This window comes from Mya arenaria, chromosome 16 (assembly GCF_026914265.1).
Source record: "Mya arenaria isolate MELC-2E11 chromosome 16, ASM2691426v1".
NCBI lineage: Eukaryota > Metazoa > Mollusca > Bivalvia > Myida > Myidae > Mya > Mya arenaria.
In genome coordinates this window covers 26,779,221-26,794,511 of record NC_069137.1, presented here as the reverse complement: position 1 = coordinate 26,794,511, position 15,291 = coordinate 26,779,221, and the positions used below count along the sequence as shown (strand labels likewise).

Genomic DNA, 15,291 nt, shown 5'->3' with positions numbered 1-15,291 from the left:
AAAAAACTATTTAAATACCAATTTATTTAGATTGTTTTAAATTATCATTTTAATCTAAACGAATATATGCCACCGTGTACTGTAAAACAGAAAACTCTCTAAATAGACCCTAGTTCAATCCCGATTTCCGCCAATTTATCAAAGATAAGTCAATGCTAGGAATTGTGAGAACCATTATTGAATATGAACACTGCCAATTTTTCTTTCAATGATTAAGAAAGCGTGACGAATCCGGGCATCTGCTTTTGCTAGGTTGGTGCTTCAATAATGACGTTGTAAATAGTGGAGGTAATCTCATCAATCGTCGATTGGTTTGAGTTTGTTGTAAGTTGTAGTATATTTAGTAAATATAACCAATAGCAGTATCAATATCCCCGACCAGCATTTAACCATAGGCTTAATGAGTAGCCAAAACCGTACTTAAAACTGTTTTTTCGCGGCAATCTTTTAGGCTTTATTGATTTTAGTCTATATTTAATGTGTGTGATAATATATGTTCATATGATTTAAAATAGTTAATATTACTTTAAAGTCATGTTGGAAGACATCTCTTTAAACATCATAGGTACGGTATACGAGTAAACGTCCATTTTGTTTCCGTTTTGGTGGCCATCGAGGACGCCATGTTGAACAAGATATTAACCAACCTGCTTTATAGCTAAAGAAATGTTGAATGTGAACAATTAGTTGATTTCTGACCAAAAAGGTAAGCCAATGCATCTGAACCACATCCAATGACAGGTAGCCTTCTTTAAAAACCGTTCAAACGTGTTTTTGTCCGAAATTATTGAATAATTTTATGATGTGTGTTTATTAAATCAAATCAAATCAATAACATAAAGTAGACTTCTGGGATGACATCAAAACAGATGGAAAAGTTCCGTAGAATTTAACATTTGTTTTTTCGGCACTCATCTTCTTTGCCGCATAAAATAATGACCTGTGATACTTTTCCAATATATAATTCATTGATAAATTAAATATTGAATGGTTTCAAACAATTATCTGTGTACATACACATATATGTACTAGTTTTGTAATACTTTAAACAAAAAACACCACGACAACGTTAATGTACAGCTCGAACTGTAGTATACGTAGTTTACATTCTACGTTTGTTTTTTCTTTATCTTTCAAAATCAAGTCTTTAATTTTTTATCAATTGTAGGTTTTATATTTATCCATTTTACATTGCGTGTATAACCATGCTCCCCTCTCATATATTTGCCTTTTAAAAATACTTTGTGAAAAATGACTAGTATATTGACTGTTTAAATACGTTTGTATGTCTGTTGTAACCTGATGTTGCTGTGACAAAATAATATATGAATGTGTATACTTGAACATACTGTCCGCCATCTTGACTGCTAAATATAACATCTATTTTCATTAAAGGTGGTGCAAGGCCATCAATCAGAATATTGTATTAGAGAGTCATCCTAAAAAATATAAATTATTGAAAAAGAAAAAAAGCAGTGTTCGTAATCACGCCGTCATTATGTCTGCAGCATTTGTCCAATATATGGAACACTATCAATAGATTATACGTATCTTCCATGGCCGAGAGTGTAAGATAGGTTCATTCCGACCCGAGCGTAGGGTGTTTTGCGGAACACAATGTTGTGTAATTATGACTTTAAAGCACTATTCGCTCTCCATAGTATGGTTAAATTATGCCTACAAAGCAATATTCGCTCTCCAAATAGTGGTATTGCTTCGCCTTTAAAGCAGAATACGCTCTCCAAATTGAGGTGTAACTACGCATTAAAAGCAGTATGCAATATCCACCAGTAAAGCAGAATGCGCTACACACAGTGTAGTATGATTACGACTTTAAAGCAGTATGCAATATCCACATAGTAGAATACATTCGCCAGTAAAGCAGAATGCGCTACCCACACAGTGGTATATCTGCGCCTTTGAATCAGTATTCGCTCTCAACGTTATAATGTAACTACGCCTTAAAAGCAGTATGCGCTATCTACATTGTTGTATAACTACGCCTAAAAAAATAGTGTGAGATATTCCCATAGTGGTATAACTACATCTTTAAAGCAGTATTCGCTTTGCACATTATAGTGTAATTACACATTTAAAGCAGTCTTCAACATGGCGCTTCACTCAGCCATTGAAGCAGTATGCACTACCCACAGAGTGGTACAACTACGCATTTAAAGAAGCATGCGCTGTCCGCATTGCGACACAACTATTAATTTAAAGCAGCATGCGTTGTCCACATTGTTGTACATCTACTTATTAACAGAAGCATACGCTGACTACATTGTGGTACAACTACTCATTTAAAGAAGCAAGCAATGTCCGTATTTTGACACAACTACGCCTATAGAGCAGCAATGCGCTCTCCACATTTTGGTACAACTACCCATTAAAAGCAGCACGCGCTGTCCTTATTGTGGTACAACTACTCAATAAAAGCAGCGTGCTCTGTCTATATTGTGGTACAACTACTCATTAAAAGCAGCACGCGCTGTCCACATTATGGTACAACTACTCCTTAAATGCGGCATGCGCTCTCCTCATTGTAGTACAACTACTCATTTAAAACAGGATGCACTGTCAATATTGTGGTACAACTACTCATTAAAAGCAGCATGTGCTCTCCACATTGTAGTTCAACTACTATTTTAAAACAGCATGCGCTGTTCACATTGTGGTACAACTACTCATTTAAAGCGGTATGCGCTGTCTATTGTGGTTCAACCACTAATTTAAAGCAGCATGCGCTGTCCACATAGCGGTACAACTAAGCATTTTAAGCGGCATGCGCTGTCTACATTGTGGTACAACTACTCATTTAAAGAAGCTTGCGCTGTCCACATTGCGGCACACCTATTCATTTAAAGCCGCATGCGCTGTCCACATTGCGGTACAACTACTCATTTAAAGCAGCAAGCGCTGTCTATTGTGGTACAACTACTCATTTAAAGCGTCATGCGCTGTCCACGTTGCGGTACAACTACGCATTTAAAGCGGCATGCGCTGTCTACATTGTGGTAAAACTACTCATTTAAAGCAACATGCGCTGTCCACATTGTAATGCAACTACTCATTTAAAGCAGCATGCGCTGTCTTAATTGTGGTACAACTAATCATTTAAAGCAGCATGCGCTGTCTACATTGTGGTACAACTATTCATTTAAAGCAGCATGCGCTGTCCACATTGTGGTACAACTATTCATTTAAAGCAGCATGCGCTGTCTACATTGTGGTACAACTACTCATTTAAAGCAGCATGCGCTGTCTACATTGTGGTACAACTACGCATTTAAAGCGGCATGCGCTGTCTACATTGTGGTACAACTACTCATTTAAAGCAACATGCGCTGTCTACATTGTGGTGCAACTACTCATTTAAAGCAGCATGCGCTGTCTTAATTGTGGTACAACTAATCATTTAAAGCAGCATGCGCTGTCTACATTGTGGTACAACTATTCATTTAAAGCAGAATGCGCTGTCCACATTGTGGTACAACTATTCATTTAAAGCAGCATGCGCTGTCCACATTGTGGTACAACTACTCATTTAAAGCAGCATGCGCTGCCTACATTGTGGTACAACTACTCATTTAAAACAGCATAAGGTGTCCACATTGTGGTACAACTACTCATTTGAAACAGCATAAGGTGTCCACATTGTGGTACAACTACTCATTTATAGCAGCATAAGATGTCCACATTGTGGTACAACTACTCATTAAAACAGCATAAGGTGTCCACATTGTGGTACAACTACTCATTTAAAACAGCATAAGGTGTTCACATTGTGGTACAACTACTCATTTAAAACATCATAAGGTGTCCACATTGTGGTACAACTACTCATTTAAAACAGCATAAGGTGTCCACATTGTGGTACAACTACTCATTTAAAACAGCATAAGGTGTCCACATTGTGGTACAACTACTCATTTAAAACAGCATGCGCTGTCCACATTGTGGTACAACTACTCATTTTAAAGAAGTATGCGCTGTCGCCAGTTTGGTGCAACTGCTCATTTAAAGCAGCATGCGCTGTCGACAATGTGGCACATATACATATTTGAAACAGCATGCGCTGTCAACATTGTGGCTCAACTACTCATTTAAAAAAGGATGCGCCATCCACATTCTGGTAAAACTGCTCATTTAAAGCAGCATGCGCTGTCGACATTGTGGTACAACTGCTCATTTAAAGCAGCATGCGCTGTCGACATTGTAGCACAACTGCTTATTTAAAGCAGCTTGCTCTATCGACATTGTGGCACAACTGCTCATTTAAAGCAGCATGCGCTGTCCACATTGTAGCACAACTACTTATTTAAAGCAGCATGCTCTATCGACATTGTGGCACAACTGCTCATTTAAAACAGGATGCGCTCTCCACATTGTGGTACAACTGCTCATTTAAAGCAGCATGCGCTGTTGACATTGTGGCACAACTGCTCATTTAAAGCAGCATGCGCTGTCGACATTGTGGTACAACTGCTCATTTAAAGCAGCATGCGCTGTCGACATTGTGGCACAACTAAACGTTTAAAACAGCATGCGCTGTCGACAATTACTGCAATGGTACAACTACTCATTTAAAGCTTCAGGCGCTGTCGTTATTGTGACAAAACTGTTAATTTAAAGCACTGTTCGCTGTCCACATTGTGGTACAACAACCCATTTAAGCAGCATGCGCTGTCCACATTGTGGTACAACTACTCATTTAAACAGCATGCGCTGTCCACATTGTGGTACAACTACTCAATTAAAGCATCATGAGCTGTCGTTATTGTGACAAAACTGCTAATTTAAAGCACTGTGCGCTGTCCACATTGTGGTACAACAACTCATTTAAAGCAGCATGCGCTGTCATCATTGTGATACAAGTACACATTTAAAGCCGCATGCGCTGTCATCATTGTGGTACAAATTACTCATTTAAAACAGCATGCGCTGTCCACATTGTGGTTCAACTACTCATTTAAAACAGCATGCGCTGTCAACAGTGTTGGACAACTACTCATTTAAAGCAGCATGCGCTGTCATCATTGTGGTACAACTACTCATTTAAAACAGCATGCGCTGTCCACATTGTGGTACAACTACTCATTTAAAACAGCAAGCGCTGTCAACAGTGTGGTACAACAACTCATTTAACGCAGCATGCGCTGTCCACATTGTGGTACAACTAATCATTTGAAGCAGCATGCGCTGTCCACATGGTGGTTCAACTAATCATTTGAAGCAGCATGCGATGTCAACAGTGTGGTACAACAACTCATTTAACGCAGCATGCGCTGTCCACATGGTGGTTCAACTAATCATTTAAAACAGCAAGCGCTGTCAACAGTGTGGTACAACAACTCATTTAACGCAGCATGCGCTGTCCACATTGTGGTACAACTAATCATTTGAAGCAGCATGCGCTGTCCACATGGTGGTTCAACTAATCATTTGAAGCAGCATGCGATGTCAACAGTGTGGTACAACAACTCATTTAACGCAGCATGCGCTGTCCACATGGTGGTTCAACTAATCATTTAAAACAGCAAGCGCTGTCAACAGTGTGGTACAACAACTCATTTAACGCAGCATGCGCTGTCCACATTGTGGTACAACTAATCATTTGAAGCAGCATGCGATGTCAACATTGGTATTCAACAACTCATTTAACAACTGTCCACATTATGTTTATGTTGCTCAATTTCTAAAAAAAAATGTTCTGTTCATGTTATAGCAGAGCTACGTTTTTGGAGCAGAATGCACTATTAACATTGAGGTTCTGCAACGTTTTTGAAACAGTACGCAATGCTCTCACTGCGGTACGCATACGTACGTAGGCAGTATGAGAAAGCTTTGTGTACAGCTGCGACAAGAAATATATCATTTAGTTACTGTTTTAAAGCTACACTCTGACAGATTTACCATTTAAACAACTGTTTTCTGTTTTGTCTTTGAAAGAGCAAAAATTCGCGTTAATATCCGCAAACCAATGATATTATATTATATTGCTGACAAAATATCAGATTGGAGATTTTCATGTTTGCGTTTGGAAATTAATGTTCTATGGCTTAAACCGTTACTAACGCAAAAAAAAATGATGTTTTATGCATTTTTCTTAAACCGTTAATAACGCTTTAAGCCATAAAACATGATTTTTTTAACATAAATATGAACATCTGGGATCTGATCTTTTGTCAGCAACTTTTTAACATTGTTTGCCAGATACTTACGTAAAAGGTTGCTCTTTCCATGACAAAAAATAAAAAATAAAAACGGTATATCTGTGAGAGTGCAGCTTTAAAGGCCGTATTATTGAATATCATAAACGTTTTAGACTTTATTCATTATAAAGTACGCTTGTTTATACCATTGCTATAAAAATCGAATTAAAGGCAAATTAACATTTGTTTCTACCATTTATACTAATTTTACATAACACAATTTGCTTACCTATCAAATATATAATACTTACAGTGGTTCAGGATCCAACACATATAAAGTAATAAGAACATAATTTTGTGTCTTATTACAACAAACGAATTGCTACATAATATAAACATATATACATCAATAACATGATAGGTATGGAATTGAAAAACAGAACAAAGGACTTTCTCCAACCCTAGATAGTAGATCCAAATATTTGGCCGTGTTTGAAATCTTTATCTTGCGAACGGGCAAACAGAAAAATATATTGTTATGGACTTACTCACAATAGATTTCCGGTAAAAACAGTACATTTTTTTTTACGATAGTTTGTCAACAAAGGTGGGAGAAAAAACAACTAGCATGGCCTCTCGTGTTAGATAGGTTCATCCCAACGCTTGCGCAAGTTGTTGTGCAATAACTCGGTAAACCTCGTTTTTGCAAAAAACATATGCTTGGGTTGAGGTGTACCTATCTCGCATACTCGGTCATAGAAGATTCTTAATATTGCAGTTATAATAAATCAGTAATTGTAATATTTATGTCAGTTATATGTTTGTAGAATCCACTGAAGGCCACATTGTTAACAAGACACTTAATGTGTAATTTTCATGAAATTATTATATTATTAAATAATTGACAACTAAATAGCATATGCTCTTTTTTATCAGTTACCGAAAACTCATTGCTTTATTTCCGTATTTAAATAACTCTCAAGTCACATCTGCTAAGCATATCAAGTTTTGAACAAAACACAACTAAATGAGATCTTTATTATTCAGTTATTGTGTTGATCAGATTGAACATATTGACAAAAGAAGGTCGAAGAACTTTTATGGAATGCTTTATAAAAGGACACACAGTGAACTGATATTTAACGGCCTTCGCTAAAAGGTATTTTTTTTCATAAAATGAATATTAATAGTGATTTTCTGAAATAACTATTATATAAATAAATTGTTCGCATTTAAAATCCATTTCACACTCTATTGGTTGCCAGTTAATCTCCTGATATGCCAGTTTGCAGCATTATTTCTCGGATAAAATCGAAATGAGATTCTGTAGAGTTTTAGCGCTTCAGCAAGGTTTTCCTCCATCTCCCAGCAGTGGCCAAGTAAGTTGCAAGCAGTCTCGGGGTGGTGCATTGTTTTTATCATGTCTTGGTTTCTAAAACAGTTTATTAAATCACGGTGTGCCTGAACTTGTCTGTGGCGAAGACCCAGTTTCCCGAACGTGATATATTGCAGGTAGAAGAGGTATGGTCGAGAGTCTACCACGGCCATGTTCATCCATTGACGATTAGCACCATTTCTAAATTGAACGTCGTTATTAACTGCCCTGTTCATTTCATATAGCAAAATTGGTGGTACACAGAAAGCTTCAAACCGTGTAAACCTTACACAGAGGGCAACTTTACGTATGACTGTTTCATAGTTCCAATCGTTAATTGCACGTTCACTAAAAACATCGGGAGGTTCGTTACCTAGAACCTTTCTCCCACACACACACACAGCATGCACATTATCGTCATATCTACGTTCAACGTCATTCAGCACGTCCACCGCCCTTCTAAGGTATCCCCGGCAGTATAACATGGAGGCCAGTTTTAGTCTGCTGGACGTCACGTCAGTGTCAAGAGAACGCTCATATAGTTGAAATATTTCTTGTGTTAACTGAAGATCATGTTGTATGTTAAATGACGAAGTAACTGATGCTAAGAATGAGTAAATGAGTGGCTTTAACACTGAAATTGCCCGTCGCTCATAACGAGTTAATATATGTATTACGTAATTATTCTCAGGTATAATAGATAAAACAGTGAAGAATCGCAGAAACTGTTCAGGATTTAACTCATTATTCGCCACCTGTAAATACATATTATTCATTTGTATTAGGTCGACTGCTAAAACATTATTAATCTTCCTAAATATTGTTGATCGTGTTTCAAACATGTCGCTGGTAGGGCTGCGAAACCTTTGTCCTAAGCTATCGTACTGTAAATCGTACAGTATCATTAGATTATTATTCACATTCTCTTTTAACTTCCCCAATAATAACAGTTGGTATCGGCGAGTGATTTTTCCTTCGAAAAGGTTCACTTCAGGAATGATGTAGTGTGGACAATGACCTCTCATCAAGAAAAATTCCAGTGTTTGCAAACAATATCCTATGCACCTTATGAGACGATCTTCTCTCCATTTCTCTGGGGATATTCTCTCGATTGTAAAGAACATAACTGTCTTGCAATGAAACGAAGTTAGCTTACTATGATGACTTAAATATTGTTCCATTATATATTTTTTTATCATCTTCAAGACAACATAGCATTTTAACTGCACTGTTGTAAAACTAAAAACAAGAATCCGTTCTATTTGGCTTGGTGATAATCGCCATTCAATATTTTCATTCAGACTCTCAAAATGTCCATCAGGAACAAGAAAACAAGAGCATTCCCGTGCAGCCTGCATCATTTCCGGTGTAGGCCAATGTCCACGCCTGGGACGGTGAAACCATTGGTCAACTTCCGGAGGAAGAACTTTACATTTGTAAGCTTGAACAAAGTCCCATTCTTCACAGTTACTCATTGAAGGACCACTACATCTGAAGTCATTTCCATATACCCGTTTACCTAAGTCGTGCCACAATTTATTACTTACAAACGCTCGTCCATCTATATGTGGTAAGCAATTTTCCTGTCCGTTATATCTGACAGGTTCTGGAGAGTCATGTCTGATCCACTGTAGCCAGTAGTGTTGTGGCGGAGTTGACTCCTCCTTCACCATTAGAAAGTTCTTCATCCCGGCCTCCCAGTCTAACCAGTCAGACATGATGTTGATCTCATTATCGCACATAAGCAGATCGATATCTGAATTCATCCCTAACGTTGTAGATCCCTCTGACTGGCTGCCGAAATGGAAGCTCGTTGTGTTTACACCAAATATTTTGTTCTTTATAGTTTCTAGTGCTTCCCTCAGCAGGAACGTGTCCCGCCTTTTCCTAACCACCCGGCGGTTTACGCCAATATCGTCCAGTACACGAGATAGACGGAGCGACATCCAGGCTTTATGGTCAGGATCACGGTCCATCTGTAACACATGTGGAGAAATTAACGGAATGTGTTTGTGTGTTTTTTTAATTATTAATTGTACATCAATATGATTATCAGTTTTACGTATATAGAGGTGTGTAAAAAATTCATGCATATTATTTATGATTAACAATATATACAGTCATCTTGTACTGTTTGAGGGTATCGGACATGTACAGTTGTGTTCGATAGTGTATGACTATTATGTACAGTTGTGTTCCAAATGATGTCAGTATTATTTACAGGTTGTATACGATATGGTATATATACAAGCTAAGCACTAAGCAACAGTTGTTAAACGATATATATATATATATATGAACAATGAAATCAAGTAAATGTATTAGAAGTGCAATAAAACTAAAAGTCATTTACAATTTGGATTCGTTGTATTATTCGAAGGAAAACACATCCGTCGCAGGGCTGAAAATTTAAGCAGCAAGAAATTAATGATGTCAAAATATGAATACAATAATTATAATTCTTGCATACCGGACGTGTGTATCCGGTCATGTTACCAGTTCTTGAAAAACCCGGCGTATACCTCTATTTAAGATGAGTCACACGCAACAATGCGCCATTTCTGATTTTCTTTTATTGCAATGGTTTATGAGAAGAACATTATGCCATTTCAATAAAACGCAATTAAATACATTAGTATGCAAGAATTTAAAAAAAAAATGTAAAAACATAATCATCAAAAATTTGACGTTGATTGTTGTCTGATATCATTACGTTTTATGACGTAAGTAAAAAACGTCGCACGTGCATTTTGGTGAAATGTACAAACATTCGTCTTAAACGTCATTTTTTCCACGAATTGATCATTTAAGGTATGCAAACAAAATCAGTTTTTCCAGTCCAGATCGACAAATCCAACCCGCGGGCAATCTACTAGGCCGGTAGCTCGGCAAGCTTTGTTACCGGCTTACGCACGTGCCCTTGGGTCTTATCTTTTGATGCGTACCGGAAACACATGATAAATCTCGCATGCTCATTTGTGCCACGAATGAGAATTGAAACGATCATCCGTCTCTATCATTTCTATGAATTGGTAAGAACAATGCAAATGTCCATGGTATCAGGTCATTAGCGGGTGAGTATAAACCTCACGATTTCCTGAGGAGTTTTTTTAAAAATAATAATTTCCGTTTCCCTTTTTCAGAAACGTTAACAATGCTGAAAAAACAACAATGAAAGCATTTTTGTACCGCCTTCTATACTTCTATCATACAATGATCGCTGTGTGAGTGTAATATAACCATTCAATATTTACATATTTTAAACTAACGCTAGTGCAAAACTTCCTTTCGTTGACGTCATGTTGTCCTACTAATTCACATTATGCAAAACCTAATAGCTGCCCTTAGCTAACCTTTAGAAGTTTCCTGTGACCTCTGCTATTTGTAGTCAAACACCTGTGGGTATAATCGAGCTTGTCCCTGAAAAATAAAACAAACAAATATACATTTTAAAGGCTGCTTATAACACCATGAGACATAATGCAGAAATGTGACATACTTATTTGACAATATTGTCACATACTTTGAAACAATCATCAAGACAAATAATATCACAACCATTAACACGACCAATATCAGCAAAACCATCTCAAACATAAACACCACCACAACCGCCAAAACATCTATACACCGTCAGGATGACAGACACAACCATTACCACGACAACCTTCGACACCACTACAACATCAAAAAGACAACAACTACCAAAGCCAATAATGAAATCAATACCACGACCACCAACATCACCAAAATCACAACCATTAACAACACCACTACCACCACCAACAACAACTAAACACCAACAACACCGCTACCGCCAACACCATCACAACCACCAGCACCACCACAACCACAAACACCAACTTAACACCTCCTCAACAATCCGAAACAGCATCACCTCCAAAAAATAACTGCATAAACACCATTAACAATTGAAGTAAACAAACAACACGACTCGCAGCAATTATACAAACACAGCCACCACCATAATCACAAATATTGACCAATAACACAACCATCACCACCATCACCACTAAAATCATCAACAAAATTACTAAGAGCAAGACTACCGTCAGCAGCACTACTATAACGTAAACAATAAACCCGACAATCATCAACTGTACCAACATCAACAACATAACCAACATAAACAGCCAACACCTAAAGTACAAACAATATCATACCAAAACCACCAACAAACAACACCATCATAACCTACGGAACGACGACCACCTTCATGAACTACTAATATGATCAACAGAAACAATGCCAACATCACCATCACCAACACCACAAACACCACCAATACTGACATAAACGACCCGTAGGAGCAAGAGAAAAAATATCAACACCACAATCAGTAATACCCAAAACACCACCAACACTGAAAAAAACACCCATACGAGCAAGAGAAAGAATGCCAACACCACCATCACTAACATCTAAAACACCATCAACACTGAAATAAACCACCCTTTCGAGCAAGAGAAAGAATGCCAACACCACCATCACCAACACCCAAAACACCACCAACACTGAAATAAACCACCCATACGAGGAAGAGAAAGAATGCCAACACCACCATCACTTACACCCAAAACACCACCAACACTGAAATAAACCACCCATACGAGCAAGATAAAAAATGCCAACACCACCATCACCAACACCCAAAACACCACCAACACTGAAATAAACCACCCATACGAGCAAGATAAAGAATGCCAACACCACCATCACAAACACCCAAAACACCACCAACACTGAAATAAACCACCCTTTCGAGCAAGAGAAAGAATGCCAACACCACAATCACTAACACCTAAAACACCACCAACACTGAAATAAACCACCCATACGAGCAAGAGAAAGAATACCAACACCACCATCACCAACACCCAAAACACCACCAACACTGAAATAAACCACCCTTTCGAGCAAGAGAAAGAATGCCAACACCACCATCACTTACACCCAAAACACCACCAACACTGAAATAAACCTCCCATACGAGCAAGAGAAAGAATGCCAACACCACCATCACTTACACCCAAAACACCACCAACACTGAAATAATCAACCCAAACGAGCAAGAGAAAGAATGCCAACACCACCATCACTAACACCCAAAACACCACCAACACTGAAATAAACCACCCTTTCGAGCAAGAGAAAGAATGCCAACACCACCATAATTAACACCCTATACACCACCAACACTGAATTAAACAACCCAAACGAGCAAGAGAAAGAATGCCAACACCACCATCACTAACACCCAAAACACCACCAACACTGAAATAAACCACCCATACGAGGAAGAGAAAGAATGCCAACACCACCATCACTTACACCCAAAACACCACCAACACTGAAATAAACCTCCCATACGAGCAAGAGAAAGAATACCAACACCACCATCACCAACACCCAAAACACCACCAACACTGAAATAAATCACCCTTTCGAGCAAGAGAAAGAATGCCAACACCACCATCACTTACATCCAAAACACCACCAACACTGAAATAAACCTCCCATAAGAGCAAGAGAAAGAATGCCAACACCACCATCACTAACACCAAAAAACACCATCAACACTGAAATAAACCACTCTTATGAGCAAGAGAAAGAATGCCAACACCACCATTACCAACACCCAAAACACCACAACACTGAAATAAACCACCCATACGAGCAAGTGAAAAAAGCCAACACCACCATCGCTAACACCAAAAACAGCACCAACACTGAAATAATCCACCCATACGAGCAAGAGAAAGAATGCCAACACCACCGACACTAACACCCAAAACACCACCAACACTGAAATAAACCACCCACACGAGCAAGAGAAAGAATGCCAACACCACCATCACTTACACCCAAAACACCACCAACACTGAAATAAACCACCCATACGAGCAAGAGAAAGAATACCAACACCACCATCACTATTACCCTAAACACCACCAACACTGAATTTAACAACCCAAACGAGCAAGAGAAAGAATGCCAACACCACCATCACTAACACCCAAAACACCACCAACACTGAAATAAACCAATCATACGAACAAGAGAAAGAATGCCAACACCACCATCACTAACACCAAAAAACACCATCAACACTGAAATAAACCACCCATACGAGCAAGAGAAAGAATGCCAACACCACCATCACCAACACCCAAAACACCACAACACTGAAATAAACCACCCATACGAGCAAGAGAAAGAATGCCAACACCACCATCACTAACACCCAAAACACCACCAACACTGAAATAAACACCACCATCACTAACACCCAAAACACCACCAACACTGAAATAAACCTCCCATACGAGCAAGAGAAAGAATACCAACACCACCATCACCAACACCCAAAACACCACCAACACTGAAATAAACCACCCTTTCGAGCAAGAGAAAGAATGCCAACACCACCATCACTTACATCCAAAACACCACCAACACTGAAATAAACCTCCCATAAGAGCAAGAGAAAGAATGCCAACACCACCATCACTAACACCAAAAAACACCATCAACACTGAAATAAACCACTCTTATGAGCAAGAGAAAGAATGCCAACACCACCATTACCAACACCCAAAACACCACAACACTGAAATAAACCACCCATACGAGCAAGTGAAAAAAGCCAACACCACCATCGCTAACACCAAAAACAGCACCAACACTGAAATAATCCACCCATACGAGCAAGAGAAAGAATGCCAACACCACCGACACTAACACCCAAATCACCACCAACACTGAAATAAACCACCCACACGAGCAAGAGAAAGAATGCCAACACCACCATCACTTACACCCAAAACACCACCAACACTGAAATAAACCACCCATACGAGCAAGAGAAAGAATACCAACACCACCATCACTATTACCCTAAACACCACCAACACTGAATTTAACAACCCAAACGAGCAAGAGAAAGAATGCCAACACCACCATCACTAACACCCAAAACACCACCAACACTCAAATAAACCAATCATACGAACAAGAGAAAGAATGCCAACACCACCATCACTAACACCAAAAAACACCATCAACACTGAAATAAACCACCCATACGAGCAAGAGAAAGAATGCCAACAACACCATCACCAACACCCAAAACACCACAACACTGAAATAAACCACCCATACGAGCAAGAGAAAGAATGCCAACACCACCATCACTAACACCCAAAACACCACCAACACTGAAATAAACACCACCATCACTTACACCCAAAACACCACCAACACTGAAATAAACCTCCCATACGAGCAAGAGAAAGAATACCAACACCACCATCACCAACACCCAAAACACCACCAACACTGAAATAAACCACCCTTTCGAGCAAGAGAAAGAATGCCAACACCACCATCACTTACATCCAAAACACCACCAACACTGAAATAAACCTCCCATAAGAGCAAGAGAAAGAATGCCAACACCACCATCACTAACACCAAAAAACACCATCAACACTGAAATAAACCACTCTTATGAGCAAGGGAAAGAATGCCAACACCACCATTACCAACACCCAAAACACCACAACACTGAAATAAACCACCCATACGAGCAAGTGAAAAAAGCCAACACCACCATCGCTAACACCAAAAACAGCACCAACACTGAAATAATCCACCCATACGAGCAAGAGAAAGAATGCCAACACCACCGACACTAACACCCAAAACACCACCAACACTGAAATAAACCACCCACACGAGCAA

The 15,291-nt window shown here is 38.8% G+C and overlaps 1 protein-coding gene across 7 annotated transcripts in view; it reads right to left on the bottom strand.

Moving 5' to 3' along the window:
* The window catches only part of LOC128221341 (uncharacterized), a 399,999-nt gene that overhangs the window by 373,487 nt on the left and 11,221 nt on the right, over positions 1 to 15,291 (bottom strand). For 3 of the 7 annotated variants that reach the window (XM_052929936.1, XM_052929915.1, XM_052929937.1), the window contains exons 2-4: positions 10,881 to 10,947; positions 9,881 to 9,928; positions 6,316 to 9,503 (exon numbers count right to left, since the gene is read on the bottom strand). The exons of 1 other annotated variant lie outside the window; for it this stretch is intronic. In XM_052929936.1, coding sequence (XP_052785896.1) covers positions 7,404 to 9,503 — 2,100 coding nt within the window. In that variant the 5' untranslated portion in view covers positions 9,881 to 9,928; positions 10,881 to 10,947 and the 3' untranslated portion in view covers positions 6,316 to 7,403. Of the gene's footprint in view, positions 1 to 6,315; positions 9,504 to 9,880; positions 9,929 to 10,880; positions 10,948 to 15,291 lie in introns of those variants that run through there. 3 more of the 7 variants (XM_052929939.1, XM_052929916.1, XM_052929940.1) reach the window with 1 other exon arrangement.